General features: G+C 45.4%; 1 protein-coding gene across 1 annotated transcript; it reads left to right on the top strand.

Annotated features, from left to right (window-relative positions):
* Nucleotides 1–5,506: 5,506 nt before the first annotated feature.
* LOC311519047 (sulfotransferase 6B1-like) lies at nt 5,507–21,166 on the top strand. Its single transcript, XM_084625226.1, has 7 exons — nt 5,507–5,923; nt 9,462–9,577; nt 14,607–14,696; nt 15,453–15,579; nt 18,450–18,544; nt 19,247–19,403; nt 19,900–21,166. The coding sequence occupies exons 1-7, from the start codon at nt 5,728–5,730 to the stop codon at nt 20,028–20,030; spliced, it is 912 nt and encodes a 303-aa protein (XP_084481352.1). The 5' UTR covers nt 5,507–5,727; the 3' UTR covers nt 20,031–21,166.
* Nucleotides 21,167–22,765: the final 1,599 nt, after the last annotated feature.

Genomic DNA, 22,765 nt, shown 5'->3' with positions numbered 1-22,765 from the left:
GGTTTGTGCCCTCGTCGGGCCCCGATGTTGTGTATATGTAAATGAGAGCAGCTTTGAAATCTATGAAAAGGTGGTACAGGCTGAGGCCCATGCCCGAGCCGAAGCACAGGTTGCCTATACTGCCCCAGAGAGCGATTGGTTGCAAACCTTGTTTTCAGGCTGGGGTTTGTCGTTTTGGCTTGGTGGTTTATTTAGCCTGTTATTGAAACTTCTCTTTCCTGTATTGCTTGTATTACTGGTATTATGCTGTGCAGTATCATGTGTCAGGGCCCTTTTGAAAAAATTAATAAGTCATTCTCTTCAGGGCTATCACAAAGTGCTTATGCAAAGTCCTATTGTAAAGACATAAGTAGCCCAAGTGAGAAAACTCAGAGCCAAGGTTGTTGAGTGTTCTCAAAGGAGGGAGTTGTTGGGGACACTGGGACATGGCCACTAGGTAACTCGAGGGAATGGAAGATCACGAGTGTCGATGAAGCCCCTTCGCACTAGGCCCAAGTGTCCTTGCCCCCCCCCCACTTGCCTGGAGGCACTCGCAGCAGTTATGCTGAGGATCTGCAACAATATGTTGCAGAGTCAGACTGCCTGAAACTAAGCAAGGCCGAACAGGGCAGATATGAACGAACAATGCTGAATAAAGCAGTTTTATGTATGGTTTAACAAATGATACAGAGAACAAGGGAACTAGCTGGGAACTGAATTGGCTGGCTATATGGATACTTAGGGCAGCTTGCTATTAGATAAGTATGCTGGGAAAAAGGATGTCTAAAAGCCTGTGTAACTTCCTGCTCTGTGTGCAGGATTTGAGATTTTATTCTCCCCGTACCTTTTTGCAGCTGCAAATAAACTTTTCTGCTTCTCCACCCCGTTGTGATTATAGGGTGTAGCACACCGGGTCGCGAACCAACCTCAGCTGTTGTTTAGCCTCTCGGCACTGGGTGCCAGCAACAGTGTTGTGAAGGCCAGTACTATAATGGCGTTCAAAAGGAAGCTAGATAGATTCATGGAAGATAGGTCCATCAGTGGCTATTAGCCAGGATGGGCAGGAATGGTGTCCCTAACCTCTGTTTGCCAGAAGCTGGGATTGGGTGACAAGGCATAGATCACTTGATGATAACCTGTCTGTTCATTCCCTTTGGGGCACCTGCCATTGGCCACTGTCAGAGGACAGGATACTGGGGTTGATGGACCTTTGGTCTGACCCAGTGTGGCCGTTCTTATGAGAGGAAAATTCTGCGCCTTAATGATGCATTTCCCATAATTTGCACTACACTGGTGGCAAGCTGAAGACTGAGAAGGTGTGCTTAAGAGTTCTTGCTGCTTGCATGTTCCTCAGTGTGGCCTGCCTTTGGAATATCTAAGAGTATGTCTACACAGCAACTTCACACCTGCAGCTGGCCCGTGCCAGGTGACTCGGGCTTGCCGGGCTAGGGCTGTTTCACTTCTCTGTGTAGATATCTGGGCTCAGGCTGGAACCAGGGCTATTGGACCAGCGAGGTCCCAGAGCTTGGGCTCCAGAACGAACCCGGAAGTCTACACAACAGAGTAGAAACAGCCTCCCCGCAGCCTGAGCCATCGGCGCCAACTCTGTGGGTGCTCCGGGGCTGGAGCACTCACTGAGAAAAAATAGTGGGTGCTAAGCACCCACCGGCAGCCCCTCTATCAGCTCCTCCCCAAACCCCCAGCGCCTCCCAGCGAGCCCTGCGGATCAGCGCTTCCCACTCCCACCCTGCACCTCCGGCCCACCGCAATCAGCTCTTTTGTGGCGTGCAAGAGATTGGAAGGGAGGGGGAGGAGCAAGGATGCAGTATGCTTGGGGGAGGAGGCAGGGCTGGGTGGGAAGAGGTGGGGCAGGGGTGGAGTGGGGACAGGAAGAGGCGGGGTCTGGGTGGGGTCTTGGGGGAAGGGGTGGAGTGTGGGCAGGGCCTGGAGCGGAGCTGGGGGGTCGAACACCCTTCAGCACTTTGAAAAGTCGGGGTCTGTGTTCTGAGCCCTGTAAGTCCAAGTCAGCCAGCTGTGGGTTTTTCTTTGCCGTGTAGACATACCCTAATTGAATGAGGAGCTCATGCTGGAGGATGATAATAATTTCATGGCTATTGTTGAGGGTGGTGATAATGAACATGCTGTAGATTTAAACAGGTAAGGACATGAGTTCCAGGCTTGCATTGTGGAGACTATTCTACTTGACTATACTTAGTCTTTTGAATGAGTGTCTTGACAAACCTGGAGGGACATTGGCTTACTGAACCCAAACCACTATCATTTCTTGGTCCTGGGGGGAAATAGAAAAGCAATGTTATTCCAGGTACCAAAAAAAAAAAATAATACAAATAAAACAGGTCTGCCGTCCTTACTAATGTTGAATAACACATCCGAGACAAAAAGAGAGGATATAATGAAATCCACATTCTTCCCCCCTCAAGCATCACAAGCCAAAAGCGATGGGGTTCATTGAAATAAAGGTTGGTCCTCCAATCCCAGAGTCAGTCCAGCAGGAGTGTAGGCCGGTAGCAATATTCGTGTCATCACCATGCAGCTTAGTTTTTCTAATGATGGGCCTAGAACCCTAGATCCACAATCATGATTGCTGATCTGCCCTCTGCTGGTGGAATATTTAATTTGATTTGAGATCTTTACTTCATTGATTGTAGCTTTTTCCTTATGGCTTGGTTTCTGTATGTGCTGGGGCTGTGAAGATATCAAATATTTGAGTATGTTTTGTGCTGTGTGCATGCTGTATTTAACTACATTAAACCTTCTTGTATCACTGTGCACAATGTAATTCTAGTATCCTCACTGGATTAAAATATGCTGCATAACCTTCTGTGTTGTATCACATATTTGTGTTGCAGCACATAATTTTGTTGGGACAAAATGCACAACTACTAGAATGTAGACATCCATGTAAATCCGGAGATCTCTCTGCCTAGCTCTGGCTTTTTCACACTGTCTACAGATCCAGAGGAGGAAGGAAGCTGGAGACCCCTTGGGAAGAGGAAAGAGAGGCTCGTGGAGTGAGAGCCCCGGTGATTGGTTGGGAAGCGGTAGGTGAAGTAGTGGGGGAGGAAGGATGAGCTGCGAGCAACCCACCAAAGAGGAAGTGATGGGGGCTGGGTGGGGGAGGCAGACCATCTGCAGAGCAAGGAGAAAGAAGCGGTCTTCAGGTAGAAGAGAGTGAAAGGGGAGGGTAGGTGGTGGGCAAGAGCCTACAATAATATGTATAGAGGTGGGGATTGTCTGTGGGATGGGGGAGCAGAGAGTGACACTGGTAAGGTTTTATTTTAAAAGTGCTTGTTCTATTTTAATAGCTGTGATCTCTGGGCATTGATAGCCAGTTTCAGATCTTTGTTCTGAAGGCCATGCAGGGAATTTTTCAGTCATTCTGAAAAGCTGATTGCTGTTGCAGAGAGCTGGGAAGAAATGCAAACCTTGTTTATGTTAAAATTGTAAATAGACCACTAATTTACAAGACTCTAGTTACCTAAAAATAAAGTTTGAAAGTCAGTATTTAGAGCAGGGGTTCTCAACCTTTTTCTTGCTGAGGCCCCCCTCAGCATGGTGTAAAAACACCAGGGCCCAGTGGGGGCAGGAGGGGGACTCAGGGTTCCGGGCCGGCGGGGGGACCCTTGGGCATAGGCATAGATTTACTTCTATTTGCGGAAGTGCTGGGGCTTGGGGCTCCAGGTTTCAGCCACGGGGCTCCACAGCCCCCCTGAAATGGCTCACGGACCCCCCAGGGGGTCTGTGGACCCCAGTTGAGAACCACTGATCTCGAGTATATTGCAGCTTAGAAAACCCTGATCTGCAGAAAGTCTGGAAAATCTCAGTCAAGTTACCAACTCTAAATTCATCTTTGCCTTTGTTATCATCCTTATTTATTCTCCACTTACTAATGGGCAAACCCCCACTACTTGCTATAAAAACGACAGACAAACAATCCCAGGCACTTCTCTTGCTTCCCCTGTGAATCTCATTCTCTGCACCTGAGAGGACAAAAGGAAACAGCTGTTGGACTCAGGGGAAGGAGTCTTGACCTGATAGTCTGGTCAGTAATCTGCTAAAGCATGTGGTGAGAAAGTTTGCTTTGCAACTAAAATAGTGTCTTAAGTAGATATTAGTACGTGTTTTAAATTTTTATTTTTCTTCTAACCATTTCTGACTTTTATGCCTCATTACTTGAACTCACTTAAAATACATCTCTTTGTAGTTAATAAACTTGTTTTACTGTTTTTGTTTTGTTTTACTGTAAAACTTGTTTTACTGTTGTTTTACTGTTGACTCTTCTCTTCTCTTCTTCTTCTTTTAAATTTTTATTTTTCTTCTAACCATTTCTGACTTTTATGCCTCATTACTTGAACTCACTTAAAATACATCTCTTTGTAGTTAATAAACTTGTTTTACTGTTGACTCTTCTCACAGGATTCTGTGAGTGGCCCAGGTAGGAGCTGCTACAGCAAGGCGTCATATGGCACCCAAAATGGCAGGGCAGGGATGACACAACCCCCACTAGTCTGGATTGTGCCATGGTATATCACAACTGGACATAGTAAAATTGATTTCTGACCTGTATCTGCAGTGTGGTGTCTCTGAAGAATACTGGTGAAGGGGCTTGATTGGATTCTGTTGAGTCCGCTGTGGACAGTGACAGATTCTTTTGTGGAAGGTTAATACACCTCTACCTTGATATAATGCGACCCGATATAACACGAATTCGGATATAACGCGGTAAAGCAGTGCCTTGGGGGGGTGGGGCTGCGTGCTCCGGTGGATCAAAGCAAGTTCGATATAACACGGTTTCACCCGTAACGCGGTAAGATTTTTTGGCTCCCAAGCACAGAGTTATATCGGGATAGAGGTGTATTAGATACTGGGGTATCCAGCCTTTACAGTGAAGGCTGTCTTTTTGGTTTTACCTAAAACCCTAACTTGGCTATCAGTATTAGGCTTAGACGAAAAAGTTAGAGACAATCTTTACTCTGAAGAGATCCCAGTCTCTCTGTTTTAAAACCACTGTAAGCCTGAGAAGCAGTTAACCCATCTCCCTTTAGTCCTCTCTCTTTCCTGTCATTGTGGCGACTCATCCAGTTTTACAACTTCTAGTTCGCACACAAACAGCAGCATGATTCTACGTCAGCAACTCCCCAGGGTGCTTAACAGATACCTTTACCTTCGGTAAAAAGAACAGGAGTACTTGAACTACAGCTTATGCTCAAAATAAAAGCTTATGCTCAAAGAAATTTGTTAGTCTCTAAGGTGCCACAAGTCCTCCTGTTCTTTTTGTGAATACAGACTAACACGGCTGCTACTCTGAAATCTGTCTTTACCTTTGGTGGAAACTTAACAGCCAGTGGGTTAGGTGGAAGAGTATTCCATTCCACATGGAGGCTGAGGGGCTGAACAAGCACAATTTGTTTCTCACCCTTATCCCACCAGAAGTTTCTCCCATTACAATTCATACCAAAGGAAAGCACAAGTTAAATGTAATGCTCAACACTGGCTGAAATCCATTACAGTTCATGACGAAGAGTTCACACCAGGAGCCTGTAAGTCAACACTTCTTTTAGTTTGGCTTTCCCTTATTGGACAAGAGAAACAGGGTGATGCAGCAGAGAAGCCAGTGAGTTCATATGGAAGAGTTCCTTATCAGCCTCCTCCTCTCTCTCCTCCCAAAGAGGACTAGAGACACGGTTTAAGGGCAGAGTCTGGCAAAAGGCAAAGCAAACTCCAACCATGGCTATGAGCAGCTTTGCTAGGGAAATAGATGCAGTTCTTGATGCAGCTGAAGGGAAAAAAAACGAGGAGCTGCTGATCACGTACAAGGGGGTGCTATACCCTAGTGTGTTGTGTTGCGCTGAGACCTTCCAAGCATTGGACACCATGGAAGTTAGAAAAGATGATGTGTTCCTAGCTGCTTATCCTAAATGCGGTAAGTCTGGATTTTTTTGGTGCAAAATTGAAAGAAAAGTGCTTAGATGTCAAATATATGTGATCATTTTCTAAGAATGCAGAAAAGCACTGAAATTCAAATGCTACATGCAGTAGTAAATCCTCATTTGTCACAGGGAAACAGTGTGCTTGTGAGCCATGTGTTTTCCTCCTCCGTAATTTCAGATGTGTGTTTAATCTAGCAGCGATAGACATGCTGCTGGCTGTAATAACTTAAATACAAAGAATCATGCAAGATTATGGTGAGCTTAAATATACAAGTGTCAGGAAATTTTAAGCTTTTGATTCCTATAGTTGCTGTAATTCTGCCTTTTTGTGCCTATGTAGCATTATACCTTCATATATATGGTGAAGAGATGGGGGTCAGTCCACAGAATTCAGAGCCAGAACAGAATCTGAACTGCCCCGAAACTTTGTTAATAACACACTAATGGCAGGCTTAGAGCTGTACACCGGTATAAAGAGGCACGGACCCCATCACTAGTTTAGAACAGACACAGACAAGACAGTTCAGACACAGGTGGGGGAGGGTGCAGGAGCTCCCGTTTGGAGCTCAGGGTGGGGATGTGGGGGGGTGCAGGAGTCAGGGCATGGGGTGTGGGAGGGTGCAGGAGTCAGGGCAGAGGGCTGGGGTCATGAGGGTGTGAGGGAGGTGCAGGAGACAGGGAAGAGGGCTGGGGGTGTGGGCTGGGGTTGCTCCCAGCTCCCTGCCCTGAGCGGCTCACGGCAGGGGGCTGGAGGGGGTATGCCCCCTTCCATGCCCTTCCCCAAGGCCCCGCCCCCACCTCTTCTCTGCTTCTTCATGCCAGCAAACAGCTTATCAGCAGCAGGGAGAGAGAGTGAGTGGGGGAGGGGGAACGCAGCACACTGGGGGAAGAGGCGGGGGAGGGGGGAGCTGGGCTGCCAGCGAAGCCTGCCCTGCAGCAGCAGGACAGAGCCCCGGGAGAAGGCAGCACCAAGCTTCTGCCCCCATAGGAGAGAGCGGGGAGCAGAGAAGAGCAGCCAGGGCCCCTTCCGAGCGTGGGCCCTTTAAATAGCCACTGGAGCCCCACCGCCGCTATCCCAGGGCTCCAGCAGCCAGGCTCTGGTGGAAATGTATGACTCGCATGAAAGACCCCCTAAGCTTATTTCTACTAGCTTAGGTTAAAAACTCCCCAGGCACAAATTCTCCACTGTACCTTGGGTTTCAGTAACGCTGCCACCACCAAGTGATTTAACAAAGAACCAGGGAAAAGGACCACTTGGAGTTCCTCTTCTCCCAGCAATCCCCCAAGCGCTTACACCCCCTTTCCTTGGGAGGCTTGAGAATAATATCCTAACCAATTGGTTACAAAATGATCAAAGACCCAAGCCCCTGGGTCTTGGAACAATGGAAAAATCTGTCAGGTTCTTAAAAGAAGGATTTTATTAAAAAAAAGAAAAAGAAAGGTAAAAATCATCTCTGTAAAATCAGTTTGGAAAATACTTTACAGGGTATTCAGATTCAAAACACAGAGGATCCCCCTCTGGGCAAAACCTTAAAGTTACAGAAAACAGGAATAAACCTCCCTCTTAGCACAGGGAAAATTCACAAGAAAAACAAAAGATAAACTAATCCGCCTTGCTTGGTTTACCTCTACCGGTTGCAATATTGGAGGCTTGGATTGGGATGGGTTGGAGAAGATGGATTTCTGTCTAGCCCCTCTCAGTCCCAAGAGAGAACAACCACACAAAACAAAGAGCACAAAGAAAACCTTCCCCCCTCCCAAGATTTGAAAGTATCTCCTTTCCGCATTGGTCCTCTTGGTCAGGTGCCAACCAGGCTATCTGAGCTTCTTAATCCCTTCCAGGTAAGGAGGAATTCTAGGCTACCCGTAGCTGTATGGTTATGACAACATGCCATTCAATACCCTTATCGAAGCTGTTCTTAGCCCAAGACTGATGATTTTTTCAGAACACTTGGTAATATTTAGGCTGGTGTCTGTTTGGCCCAGATCCACAAAGGAATGTAGATGCACAAACTCCAGACTTAGGTACCAAAGTCCTAGCTTTAGGCACCATTCCAATTTACAAATCCCCAGTTCAGCTGCTGCCTATGCTATAGACCAACTAAATTTACTCACCACCTCCATTTTTGCTGTAAAAGTCTCCCAGACACCTATGTTTCTTCCTCTGGGCAAATACACTGATGCCTCTGGGAGGCACCCAGATGCCTACTCACACCTAAGCCCTTCATGATCCTCAAGCCAGAGGCAGATAGGCACTGTCCCAGCTATCTCATCTGTAGGGCCTGATCCATTAGGTGTCCTCAGAGGCAGCCTAATTGCACAAAATGACTTGGGGGGGAAGGGGACGGATTATGTTTTTCTAAAAGATATGTTCTAGGAATTCTTTGGGGGATGTTTATGGCCTGTGTTATACAGGAGATCAGACTAGATGATCACAATGATCCCTTCTGGCCTTGGAATCTATGAACCTTTTGCCTAGTGTTTAGGATACTCACCTGGGATGTGGAAGATTCCCAGATGAATTCCTCCTCTTCCTGATGAGAAGAAGGAACTTGAACTCGGCTCTCCCAGACTCATGATAGTACCCTTGCAGGGATCGTTTGATTGTTGGACAAAGGCATTCCTCTCCCAGTAATACTCTTTTTTTGCCACAGATAGTTACTCCTGAGCACAGCCCGTGCTCTACTCTTCCCTGCCAACCCAAAAGGAAGCATATGTGTAGTAACTGAGCTGACTGGGGCAATAGAGAAAGAGCAGGTGGCAGTTTGAGGATGTTGCAGGGAAACCTTATCTTCACTTCTCTGTTCTTCAGTCTTGCAGCAAAGATCTCCTCCTCCTACATGAAGGAGATTCTGTGTAGCAACAAGATCTGAGTCACTGCACGGCAAGAAAAGACCCACTGCACCAAGTCTCAGAGCCCAGGTCAATTGATTCAGGCTTACAGGACTTGGGACACGGAGCTAAAAATAGCAGTGTAGACATTTGTGCTTGGGCTGGAGCCTGGGCTCTGACACCTTCTTCCCCCACTGTGGGATTTCAAAGCCCAGGCTCCCCTGAACCCAGATGTCTACACTGCTATTTTTAGTACCACGAGCCTGACTCAGTTGACCCAGGCTATTGGTGCCATGGGTTTTTTATTGCAGTGTAGGCATATCCTTACACTGTGTTCACAAGCTGTACATAGCAGAAGCAGCAGCCTTAAAGTGCTTACAAGGGTTGCCATTATATACACATAGGCAATGTAAATAAAGTACAGTTGTGCGGGGGATATATAACTTAACTTGTAATTGCCAAAGCACAGGATTTCATTCTCGCCCCCAATGTTGCATTAAAGAGACACACTCAATGTAAAAATCACACTTCTGTCTGAAAATTGTGTACCTACAACTGTTACAAGCTATATAATGGAACACCTACAAGTTATATGGAGGACTAGTATACTGACTCTTTAGAAAATTATGCTAGATATTTAACAGGCTACAGTTCTGAAATTCCTGCTTGGCTCCTTCTAACAGTTATTTTATGTTTCAGGAACTAATTGGATTGAACACATTTTAAATGACTTGACATCCGCAGTTCTAAGGGAGGAGGTACCACGAACAAAGCATTTACAAATTCTTGAATTTGGAGTTCCAGAAAAATTTCAGGTCAGCATGGACTAATTCAGAAAGCTTATTTTTAGTATCTAGTACTTTTTTAAATGTCTGTATTTTACAGTATCTCATATAAGTACAAAACACTTTACAGAGAGGATATACACTTCCATATCAAGTAATTTGAAGTTAATACTCTCAATTACTTTTTGTATGTGGGAACATGTTATAAAAGATTAAAACACGGGCAAACAAGTGTGATTTGAAATGAAATTGACTTTTGTGTACTAAAAGAACAGAAATTAATTTTAACTCTAATCTGGACCTCCTACTGCTGTATTAGAATTTCCAATCCTTAGTGTCAATTTTGAGTGCAATATTTTAAAAATCTTTTGAGAAGAAAAGGTTAATGAAGTCATTAGCTGATTATTTCTGATTTCTATCCATCCTAGTTTAAGGTGTGACTTTTCCAAAGTGAAGTCGAGCCTATGCCTAAGGGCTTGGCTACACTTGCAGATGCAGAGTGCTGGGAGTTAAACCGGCCTTTGGAGACCGCAGCAGGGAAAACGCTGCCGTGTGTTTACACAATCAGCTGCAAGCCCAGTGGTGTGGCCACATTAGTAGCTCTTGCAACGCCACCGAGAGCAGTGCATTGTGGTAGCTATCCCAATGTGTCAGTGGCTGCAGCGTGCTTTTCAAATGGAGGAGGGGGTGGAGTGGAGTGTGACAGTTGTGTTGTGTGTATGTCGGGGGAGAGACAGTGTGTTTTGGGGGGCAGTGTGTGTCAGCATGCTGTCCTGTAAGTTCAGATGGCAGCAGACTCCCCCACCCCCCACCTCTTTCTCACACACACGTGCCTGGGCAGCAGTGGCATTCCACAGTAATGGTTTGCTTTTTGTCCCGGAGAAGATAAACATGCCGGCTGTCAGAAATGGAGCTTTGAAAGGGGATATCCGCTTGCCTGCAGCCATTACAAGCTACATACCACACAGACTATGCTGACAGCTTGTGCCACACCCTCTCAAAGAAACTGCGGAACCACCTGATCAACATCCTCTACAGCAAACAGGGAAAGATTAAGAATGAGCTCTCAAAACTGGATACTCTCATAAAAAACCAACCTTCCAGAGTTCAAAACAATGAGAAGAGTGGCCACTTGACTTCAGGGGATTATGAGATGTTTCCGGAGGCCAATCCCCGTGCAGTAATGCAACACGTCTCTCAGCAAGCTTTATGCTTCTCGTGGAGGTGGATTGCCGGGAGCGCTCCAGCTGCAGAGTCCAGGCGCTCTAAGTGCCTTGCCAGTGTGGACACCCAGGGCCGTCCCTACCCATAAGCAACGTACGCAGCTGCTTAGGGCACCAGCAGATTTGGGGCACTAAATTTCCTGGTGACCTAAGCAGCTGCGTGCTGCTCCAGGCCCTGCTCTGCCTCTTCCCCATGGCCTCCTCCTCTGCTCCGCCTGGCTTCTTCCCACTCCTGCTCTGCCCCAGCCCCGCCCCCACTCCACCCCTTCCCCAAAGCCCCTGCCCCTGCTCCACCCCAGCCCCCTCCCCACTCCCCTGAGGACTGCAAGGAGTCGGGCCCGCACTTACCAGCGGCAATAAGTAGAGCGACCCGGCCACAGCCTGCTCCGCTCCGCTGGCTCCCAGCCACACTGCCGGTGCGTGCTGCGGGGCTGTTCCCCCCCGGGCCGCAAGGCTGGGAGCCCAGGGAGCAGAGCAGAGTGGGCTGGGGCCGGGTCACTCCACTTCCCGCCACCCCATAAGTGTGGGGTCGGGCCTGACTGCCCTGTACTCACCGGGTGGCAGGAAGTGGAGTGAGGGGTGAGGGGGGCCTGCGTAGGGCACCAAAATGGCTAGGGATGGCCCTGTGGACACCTCAGAAGTTAGGATGCCTGGGGCCGATATAATGCACTCTAACTTGCAAGTGTAGCCAAGCCCTACGTCTTTGCAAGATCAGGGGAATGTGTGACTCTAACAGTGTATATGGCTGTGTGTGTGTCTATATGTTATAATTGCAAACGATGAGTAGTAACACCTGATGGACTGTTACTTTTCTTTATGTGGTTTTATAAGTAATGCACAAGATTGGGAGTCAGAGTTAGGAGACCTGTGTCTGGCTTCAGGCGAGACATTTCATCTCTCCTCTTCAGTTGCCTCATTTGTAAAACAGAGATATTATTTATTTTTGTCACAGAGGTGCTGTGAGACTTAATTAATTACCGTTTGAAACTATTTAAGAACCTCAGTTAAGAGATCATATGGGCTGACAGCAATGGAGCAAAAAATGGGTAAAATCTGAGACAGTGTTGCAGGACTAAGGGTACGTCTATGCTGGCAGAGTTACTGTGCCGGCAGTTTCAGCGCCGCTTAGAGAGCATTGATGAGAAACTGCTGTTGTGTGTTCACACCGTCAGCTGCTTGCGTAACAGTGTGTTCACACTTGTGGCACTTGCAGTGGTATTCGGAGCGGTGCACTCTGGGCAGCTATCCCACAGAGCATCTCTTCTGCTACTAAGAGTTGTGGGAAGGCGGAGGGGGTTGCGGGGCATCCTGGGTCCTGTCCCAATGCCCTCTGATGCATTGCTTCACATCCCAGCAATCCCTGTGCTTCCGTCTGCATTTGGCGCCATCTTTCAAAGGTTTGTGTACTGCGTGCCCTGCCTCTTCGGTCTGCAGGAATGGATCCCGCACTGTTGACCAATATGCTGCTCGCTCTGACCAACACGTCATGAGCGGCAGTGGAATTATTCCTTAAACTACAAAGGCGAGAGGAGACTGACATTGATCTCACCACGCGTAGTAACCATGACACGAGATTGCTTGTGGCATTCACGGAGGCGCTGACCACAGTGGAATGCTGCTTTTGGGCTCAGGAAACAAGCACTGAGTGGTGGGATCATCCTGCACGTTTCGGATGATGAGCAGTGGCTGCAGAACTTTCGGTTGAGGAAAGCCACATTCTTGGGACTGTGTGATGAACTCACACCAGCCCTGTGGTGCAAGGATACAAGAATAAGCGCTGCCCTGCTGTTGGAGAAGCACGTGGCGAGTGCACTGTGTAAGTCGGCTATTCCAGACTGCTACCAATTGGTCACTAACCAGTTCGGAGTGGGAAAGTCAACAGTTGGACTCAGGTTGACAGAAGTGTGCAGGGCCATTAACCACATCCTGCTCCACAAGACTGTGACTCTGGGCAACATGCATAACATTGTGGATGGCTTTGCACAAATGGACTTCCCTAACTGCAGAGGGGCGACAGATGGCACGCATATTCCAATTCTGGCACAAGACCAACTAGCCACTGAGTACATTTATCGGAAGGGGTATTTCTCTATGGTTCTTCAGGTGCTTGTGGATCACCGTGGGTGTTTCACGGACGTTAACGCATGACATATACACCTTTCGGAACACTGGCCTATTCAGGAAGCTGCAAGCAAGGACTTTATCCCCAGACCAGAAGATCACCGTAGGGGAAGTCAAAATGCCCATTGTGATCCTGGGAGACCCCGCCTACCCCTTAATGCTGTGGCCTATGAAGCCATACATGGGACACCTGGACAGCAGCAAGGAGCGGTTCAACAACAGGCTGAGCAAGTGCAGAATGACTGTTAAGTATGCTTTTGGCCATTTAAAGGCCCGCTGGCGCTGCCTCTATGGGAGGCTGTACCTGGCCGATGACAATATTCCTATGCTTATAGCTGCGTGCTGTACGCGCTATAGTATTTGTGAAGGGAAGGGTGAAAGCTTGACACAGGGCTGGACCACTAAGGCTCAGTGCCTGGAGGCTGAATTTGAACAGTCAGAGACCAGGGCTATTAGAGGGGCGCAGCATGGGTCCATAGGATCAGGGATGCCTTGAGGGAGCAATTTGAAGCTGAAAGCCACTAAGATTTGTTGCTATGCTCAGGAGTGCAGTTCTTGTAATGCCAGGAGGTGATTGTGATTGGTGCAGACGATGCACTATGAAAGTGTAAGGAAACTGCCTGTTCCTTTGTGGGGCTCTCTTTGCTTTCAATTAATGGAATAAAGATTGCTTTCACACCAAAACAATTATCTTATTAAAAAACAACCGGAGGAGAGAGACAAACAAAAAAACACATCAGCACTGTGAGGGCTGGGGGAAGGGAGGGTCCCAGGATTGTTAAAGATTTGGGTATGTCCAGGTATCATATCCAACCTTCTCCTTTGGAGTACAGTGCAGCGGGTACTGTACTTCAGTAGGGCTAAACTGCAGAGGGACGAGTGTTGAGTGCAGTAAAACCACCCTGTAAAGTAAAGTAAAACACGCAAGCCTGTGCCTAATACAGTAAGAAAGTGATTACAGATGAAATCTCACTCTCAGAGATGTTCCAGTAAGCTTCTTTTACAGACTAGTCTCTTTCTAGTCTGGATCCAGCAATCACTCACCCCTGCTATTGTTACCTTCCTTTGCTCCAGTTTCTTTCAGGTATCCTTTGGGGGTGGAGGGCTATCTCTTGAGCCAGCTGAAGACAAAATGGAGGGGTTGAAATAGACTTTCTCTTGTGGGTGGACACCCCCTCCCCGTTATAGAAACCAGCTACAAAATGGAGTTTTGGAGTCACATGGGCAAGTCACATGTCCATGCATGACTCAGAGCTTACAGGTGGCAGCCATTGTTCACATGCTACCTTCAACGTCCTCAGGCAGACTTCTTATGTGGATTGAAGTCTTCCAAGAACCATTGTCTGTTAAGTGTTTCTTGACTGGGCACTTAACTTGCAAATTCCTTTCTAAAGAAGCTGACCAAATGCCTTACTAAGGCGACTTACAATCAAACAAGTACACAGCCAACATACATAACTTTGAGTACAAAAATGATACATGCATACAAATAGGATGAATATATTCAGTAGATCATAATCTTTGCAGAGATATGTTACATGGCCTATTTAGCATAAAACATATTCTAGTTGTGTCATATTTACTTTCATAAGCATATTTCCATAAAACATTATGGGGTGCAATGTCATATACACATATTATATATTGTCAACATATTCAAGGTAGACATGTTGTGATTCCTTTTTTTTTCACATATTCTTTTTGTTTTGATTTAGAAAATAAAAAGTTTACCTTCGCCACGTCTTTTTACCACACATCTCAATTGTGATAATATTTCCAAGGCTGTTTTGGGGAGTAACGCAAAGGTAAGTGAGCATTTTAATATTTGATATTATTCACTTTCCAAGCAACTCCCAGTTTTCCTCTGGCAAAAGTTCTCTACAGGATTGCCTGGAAAACAGGAATTCAGTTTCACAAAAAAATTCAAGGTTACAGCATTTGGTTTTGTTCGGCATTGGGATGTAACCAAGAACGGTGGAATTTTTTTTGTGAAAAAACAGATTAAGGAGAGCAAAGACTTGAACCTGGGTCTCTGATGTTCCAGGTTAATGCCGTAACTGTTGGGACTTTGGCTATTCTGGGATGTGTGTGTATATGCCTCTCTCTCCCTCCCATTTTAACCAGAAATGAATAAATTTCTGGGAAAACTTTTGGCCAGTCAGCATTTTCTGGTGAAAAAACATTTCCCTGAAAAATTCCTGACCAACTCTAGTTCTCTACTTGGCTTTTTCAGATCCCACAATCTGACATCTTTCACTAGAAAAGTGGAATTCAGTTTTTACTGGTTGTTGTTTGTAATTCACAGCAAGGTCAAATCTTAGATCCCAGCCCTGCAAGGTGAGCTGTATAGGATAGCCCTTATTGCTCCATGGAACCCCCATGAAGTCATAGGGGCTCCAAGCAGGTGTAAGGTCTCTCCACACAAATCAATTTGCAGGATTGGGGCCTCACTTTCCAAATTTCAGTTCCTGTAGGAGCTGATACGTTTTTAATGCAGGGCCCTTGAGATCAAAGGTTACCTTAAAATACCAAAGACTCATGTGCCTTTGCTGTTTTAACAGTTACTGGTGTTATTTCGAAATCCAAAAGATGTAGCTGTATCCTATTACCGCTTCTACAACAAAAATCCTATGCTTCCAAATGTCAGCTCCTGGGATGAGTTCTTTCAGAAGTTCATGAGTGGAGAAGGTACAGTTATTAGATCTTTGCTATGTTTCTCAGTGGCGTTTATAAACACTCTAGTACAGTGTTCTCAACTCTTCTTTGGTCTGCAGTCCAAAAAGGGAATCTGTGATCATCATGTTAAAATTAATCCCAAATGGATTCAAACTAATGATCTGGGTTGGGGAGGGCAGGGGAGCTGGTGCTAAGGAGTCAAAGGTGCTTCACTCTTCTTCAACCCTGAGCAATGCTCAGCACTCGGAGCATTGCTGTGGAGATATTCAAATGGTCAGGATGGTGCAGTATACAGGGATTCCACTTCATCCCCAGCACACAAAGGGTAAACTCCAGCTTTCCTTTTCTTTCTGGCAGGCATTATCCTTCTTGCGATTTCACATCTCAACAACTAGATTTATGAGTGAGTTTCTCCCCCTTTGTTCTCAGCTACTTTTTTCTCTTGCTTTCATTTGCATCTCAGAGCAGGGGTACACATTTTAGAGCAATTCAAAATAAAGGTTTGGGGTAAAATTTTTAAAAGTGCCATAGTGGCTTAGGAGCCTAACCCTCATTGACTTTCAGTGAGACTTAATCACCTAAAGGCCATATTTTTAAAGGCATATAAGTGCCTAAAGATGCAGATAGATGCCTAGTGAGATTTCAAAAAGCACCTAGGTACCTAATTCCCATAGACTTCAAGCACTTTTGAAAATTCCACCAGGCACCTATCTGCCCATCATATCGAAATCACTTTTGAAAATGGGATTCAGGTTTTCTAAATCTCTTAGGCACTTTTGAAAATTTGGCCCTTTATTTATAATTGAGCAGAGGTTTGAGCTACAACTGAAATAGATAAACCCCTTTCTGTAGACTGAAGAACTCAGTATTAGTCTCACTATCATCTGTTGACAAAGAGCACTATTATGCTGGAAAGAAGAGTATTCCAAAGAGCGTTCATGCTGTCAAAGCAATGGGAGCAGACATGAGTTACAGATTTCCTGTCATGTCAAGAAGCTTCATAGCAATCGGGCTCAAACAGACTCAAGGAAAACGACAGTGAGAGCAACCCTGCATTTCAAGTGAAGTTCTCTTGTAAAGGGGAAAAAGAGACTGTAAAAATGGCATAGTGGATTTTGTACACATCTCTTTATTACTTCCAGATCAGAAGTGCTAGGCTTACAAACAAACAATGTTTTATGTAACTGCCAGCTCCTCAAATTCCATCTGGGATTTGTGAATCAAGTTGGGCTCTTTCCTTCTTCAACACCACTGCCAGTGATAAGCACTCTGCAGGCCAAACTGCACTCTTAGTAACATCTGTACAACCCCACTGGCCTGTCATGCCAATTTAGCAAGCTATTTTGATGATGATGTTGCGCAAAATGGAATAGATTCCAGCTTGTACTCTCCTAACTGTGCTGATTTGGCAGAGTTTAATGCTTTTCACTCCTTTTAAGATGCATTTTATTTCCTAAAGTAAGCAGAGAGGGCACTGTATATACTTATAGGTTTCAGAGTAGCAGCCGTGTTAGTCTGTATTCGCAAAAAGAAAAGGAGGACTTGTGGCACCTTAGAGACTAACCAATTTATTAGAGCATAAGCTTTCGTGAGCTACAGCTCACTGAGGAAGTGAGCTGTAGCTCACGAAAGCTTATGCTCTAATAAATTGGTTAGTCTCTAAGGTGCCACAAGTCCTCCTTTTCTTTTTGTATATACTTAGGAAAACAGACCTGTTTAGTAAGAAGGTGCCTTGTTTTACATACTCATTTTGCAGAGAACAGCACTTTAACAAAATATCAAGCCAAACCCTCTGTCATACTAGCTACTCTGACACTGAGGTGCATTTCAGGGATTTTGAGAAGTTGCTGACAGTATAATACAGTGTCTATGTATGATATCAGCAAAGTCTCTTTATTTCACCCCTTTTTTTGTGCAGTTCTGTCAGGAAAGAGACGAGAAATCAGCTGGATCTGTCCGGCTGAGTAATCCCCTGATGTAGGAGAGCTTTCCATGGATGCAAAGCTGGCATTCTTGATTCTTGTACTATTCTGCCGCTATAACTGGCACAGGGGTGGTGTCAAGAGATTAATCTTAATTGGTGAATAGTTCCTTGGGGACTTTGCCACTTACCATAGGTTAGAGTAGCCTCTAGGCTGCTTGAAGTTACCGTGGAGCCAGGTCTGAGCTGGGCAGAGAATCAGGGAACCGTAACCATAAACTGCCTTACAGCCCCTGAAGCAAATGGAGAAAATTTAATATAGCAAAGAGTCTGTGCCATATTCTAGTAAACAATTATTGGAAAATAAAGTATACTGGTAGAAACTAATTGTTTATATTTTGTAAGGGCCTATCCCTGCAAGCACTTATGCATGTGAGTAAAATTTACTCACATTAATAATCCCACTAAAGTAAAGGAAATTATTCGTATGGTGAGTGTTTGCAGGACCTTAAATCTGTGTTGTTGGGGTTATTTTTTTTAACTTCGCCATTTCATAAGTGCAATGTTAGCCTGGTTATGTGATAGATTGAATATACACACATGGCTGTGTTACTGATTACTACAAAATGTATTCAAGAATTAATTTGTTGTAAACAGATTTTTTTTAAAACTTGTCATGTAGAAACGGTATAGCTTGATTATGTAAAAATAGTTGGAAGAAGAAAGTGAAAAGTCAAGTCTGGAGTGAATGACTTCCAAAATAACATCTGTCCCCTCCTCCCCCCAAAGAAAAAGAAAAAGGAAAAAAAAAAGAACTAAGAACAGAGTACTGAAGGATTAGACGATCTAAGCTCTCCAGGACTCTATGTTGAAGTTAGCCTGTACATTTCATCTTGGGGCAATTTAAATATACTTTAAATTATCTTCTGTTTTTGACCTGTCTGCCTTAACTTCATTTTAGTCTGCTGGAACTCATATTTTGACCATGCTCTTGCCTGGAACAAACACATGGATAAAGAGAATATCATGATCATCACCTATGAAGAAATGAAAGAGGTAAATATGTGTAGAAAGTTAAAAATGGAAAAGACTTATTAGGTCTTGTACTCAGTTCTGATACAGAATTGCTCCCTTCAGTATATTCTCAAGCATCTTGTCCCATCCAGTTTTCATTTTGTCCCAGGCAAAACCTTATTGTGCAGAGAACAGGTATATGATGTTGCAGCCTGTTTTCCCACTGGCTACTAGCCCTTCTATCTTTAGCCCAGCTCCCTCCTCAAGCACGACAGCCTTGATCCTGCAACATTAAGCACGTGCATGAGAGTGGTCCCATTGACTTCAGTGAGACTGTTCACATGCTTAAAGTTAAGCATGTCCATGTTAGCAGTTTGAGGATCTTAAACTGTAAATTCTCTGGGTTAGGTAATGCCAATGCTTATATAGAACAATACTAATTGATGTGGCTAGATAAATGTTATCAGTAGTAATTAATACTAAAATAAAGAGATCCATGCAGAAGATTGAGAGCATTCACTTAACACATTGCCATTTGGGAAGGGAGGCACATTCCAAAATCTTATCAAAAGTAACCACCATTCCTGCAACTTCCTGCTGCTGAACTTAATATATTTCTCTAATGTTCTGCCCTTTGTAAGGATGAGAATATTATCAACTACATTCATTTGACAAGATAGAGGGAAAATGTCTGGCATGTTTGCTTTAACTTATACATAATTCTATCGCATTTTTGTTTTTCAGAACTTACCTCAAGGAGTGAAACAAATAGCTGAATTTTTGGGGTTCTGTCTGCCTGAGGAGAAGATTCAGTCTATTGCAGAGAATGCCGCCTTTGAATCAATGAGCAATACATCCCAAGAAACATATGGAAAATTTGGTCCCATCCTTTTCAGAAAAGGTACATTTATACAGAGCGATGATAGGCCTAGAGTTTAGAACAGGTATCCAAATTGGTCATGGGAGCTAATTAACATTTAAAAGGCTTGATAAGATGCATGACTGTTGTGACCATTTCAGGAGGTCCCAAATGCAGAACTAATGCATTTAATTCATAGCTGATAATGAATTTTCTTCTCCTGAAAATGGACATCCCTAGCTAGATGATCACTCAGGCACTGAATGCTGTTCTTTCAAAATATGAGCTCTGTGGAAAATACCTTGGTTGTAAAAGGTGCATGCATATATACCTGTAAAATTTAGTGCAAAGGGTTTTCTTTAACCTAAAATTTTAAGAACACCATCCACATTGAAGCCTCATATTGATTTGAAATGTGGCAATAAGTTCAGTCATTCCAACTGTTTGTGTCAGCATTTCATTGTTATCTACCGCTACCTGACAGGTGATCTTATACTTCCAGGAATATTTATGAGTTTATTTCATTGTTCTTTTGCAGGTACTGTTGGAGATTGGAAGAATCTGTTCACTGAAGCTCAAAGCCAAGAAATGGATGCCAAATTTGAAGAATGTTTAGCAGGAACGAAACTGGGAGCCAGGCTAAAATATGATAAATACTGCAAATATTAAATCCTTGAATATCAGAATGACATTAGCATTTACTCAGAAACATCATCTATTTTACTACCTTTTGTTTGAGAACATAGAGATTAAAATAATTAGCCTTTCACGCAAGAATTTTCACACAAAAAACAACCAAACCCAAGACACAGTAAATAAGGCTAGTGGTCCAAATACTGCCCATCTGTGACTTATTTAGGCTTAGAATCTCCTGTGCATAGTGGCACATGAGGCAACCCACTTTTCCTACTGCTGCCTGTCCAGAACAAGATGTTTGACTCAATTGTAAATTGTCTCCATGATGGCAACAACTTTTGCAATTGTTTTGCAATAGGCCATTTTTTCTCCTTCATGCCTTCTCTTCCCTCCGGGTGGAATCCAATGGAATGCTACGACTACACTATGCAGCGTTTAGCAACACGGCTGTGCCGCTATAGCCGTGCTGCTAAAAGCCGCGCAGTGTAGCTGCTGTTTGTCGTCAGGAGAGAGCTCTCCTGCCGACAAAAAAATTCCACCCACAACGAGCAGCAGTAGCTTTGTCGGTAGGTTCACACAGGCACTTTTCGTTGGTAAAACTTTTGTCGTTCGGGGTGGTGGTTTTTGTCATTCAGGGGGTGTTAAAAAAATGTTTTGCCAACGAAGTCCCAGTGTAGACACAGCTAAGATATACCTTTGTGCTTCTGCCTTGTGGTAGCCTGATGACATTGTTGGGGACACTGGGGCATGGCCACTAGGTAACTCGAGGGGATGGAAGACCACGAGTGTCGATGAAGCCCCCTCGCACTAGGCCCAAGTGTCCTTGGCCCCCCGCCTGGAGGCACTCACAGCAGTTATGCTGAGGATCTGCAACAATATGTTGCAGAGTCAGACTGCCTGAAACTAAGCAAGGCCGAACAGGGCAGATATGAAAGAACAATGCTGAATAAAGCAGCTTTATGTATGGTTTAACAAATGAGAACAAGGGAACTAGCTGGGAACTGGATTGGCTGGCTATATGGATACTTAGGGCAGCTTGCTATTGGATAAGTATGCTGGGAAAAAGGATGTCTAAAAGCCTGTGTAACTTCCTGCTCTGTGTGCAGGATTTGAGATTCTATTCTCCCTGTACCTTTTTGCAGCTGCAAATAAACTTTTCTGCTTCTCCACCCCGTTGTGATTATTGGGTGTAGCACACCGGGTCGCGAACCAACCTCAGCTGTTGTTTAGCCTCTCGGCACTGGGTGCCGGCAACAGCTTTTGGCGTCCCTGGGTGGGCGACGAGGCTGTTATTTAGCCTTGCCCGGATCCCTCCTGGAGGTCGAGGATTGCGGCGAGAACCGACGCCCAGCACGCACCGGTGAGTTCATTGGGGGCCTCGGAGGAGACGCAATTTGATCGACCCCTGAGGGCACAACGGTGAAACGCACTCATATAGTGGAGAAGCAACTGTGGACGACGGTGAGGAACCGGTCCCTTGGATAACGTAGGAACCTTTTGAAATCCGGCTTGTTTGCTCTGTTGGAACCTGGGGACGCCCTGAGTTCCCCTGTATGTATGGGACAGGGACAGAGCTCGGGGGTTAGGGCACGGTGTACGCCCCTAGAATGCATTCTACCAAACTGGAAGGTATTTGGTGCGGATCCAATGACTAAGAGCCAATTAAAACGATTCTGTACAGTTGACTGGCCTCAATATCAACTAGAGGACCAGGAGTGGTGGCCACCAGGAGGGTCAATTAATTACAACACGATCCTTCAGTTACTCCTGTTCTGTCAGAGAACAAGGAAATGGAATGAACATATGTATGCGCATTTGTTTCTGACTTTATGTACTCGACCAGATATTTTACAGCGCTGTAATCTGACTCCGACTGGTTCGGTAGCAGCTAATGTTAGTCCCCAGACCCCCACCCCCACTGTAATGGCAGAGCCGGCGTCCCCTTCGGCCCCTACACCCACACCTTGTAAGTCCCCAATGGTTGGCCTATACCCCTTAATCACCGAAACTAAAGTCGCCCGGTCTGGATCGGACAGGTGTCCGGCCACGACTATGCAGGTTTATACTCATGTGCCCTTTAATCCTGTGGATTTGGCTGCTTTCAAAGCACAGGCGGGAGAGTTTTCCACCAACCCAAGCAGGTTTATATCAGTCTTTGAGGGGTGCCTCTGCAGCCACAAGCCGGACTGGGATGATTGTAACGTCCTCCTGCGAACCCTATTGTCTGAGGTTGAAAGACAACAGGTTGTGTCCAAAGCAAGGGAGGAGGCGCAGAAACGATACAACGGGATCGTATTAATGTCCCTGACCCGGATGCACAAGTCCCCCGAGCAGACCCCAGGTGGGATCCAAATGATCATGGGGATATGACCCGCCTTACCACCTATAAGAAGTTGCTCTTGCATGGACTCCGTCACTCGGCTGTCCGACATAATAATTGGGCAAAGCCATCTGAACTAATACAGGATTTAAAAGAAAGCCGAGGGGCCTTTCTACAGCGTATTTGGGACACAATTCGACAGAACACTAATGCAGACCCCGATGATGAGGCTACTGAGTCAATTATTAAGGGAATTTTTATGAGCAGAGCAGCCCCTGATATTAAGAGAAAGTTACAAAAAAGGGGCGATTTAATGGGCATGGCCATGGCACAAATCTTAGAGACTGCAAACCGAGCTTATAGTTTGAGAGAGACAGAGAAGGAGAGAAAGCAAGTGAGACTGATGGTAACAGCGGTACAGGCCGGCACTAAGGGAAGTGGCTGGGGA

The sequence above is a fragment of the Lepidochelys olivacea genome, assembly GCF_965140295.1.
Source record: "Lepidochelys olivacea isolate rLepOli2 genome assembly, chromosome: 3".
Classification (NCBI taxonomy): Eukaryota; Metazoa; Chordata; order Testudines; family Cheloniidae; genus Lepidochelys; species Lepidochelys olivacea.
Note: the sequence above shows the minus strand (reverse complement) of the source record. Positions and strands in the feature narration are given on the sequence as shown.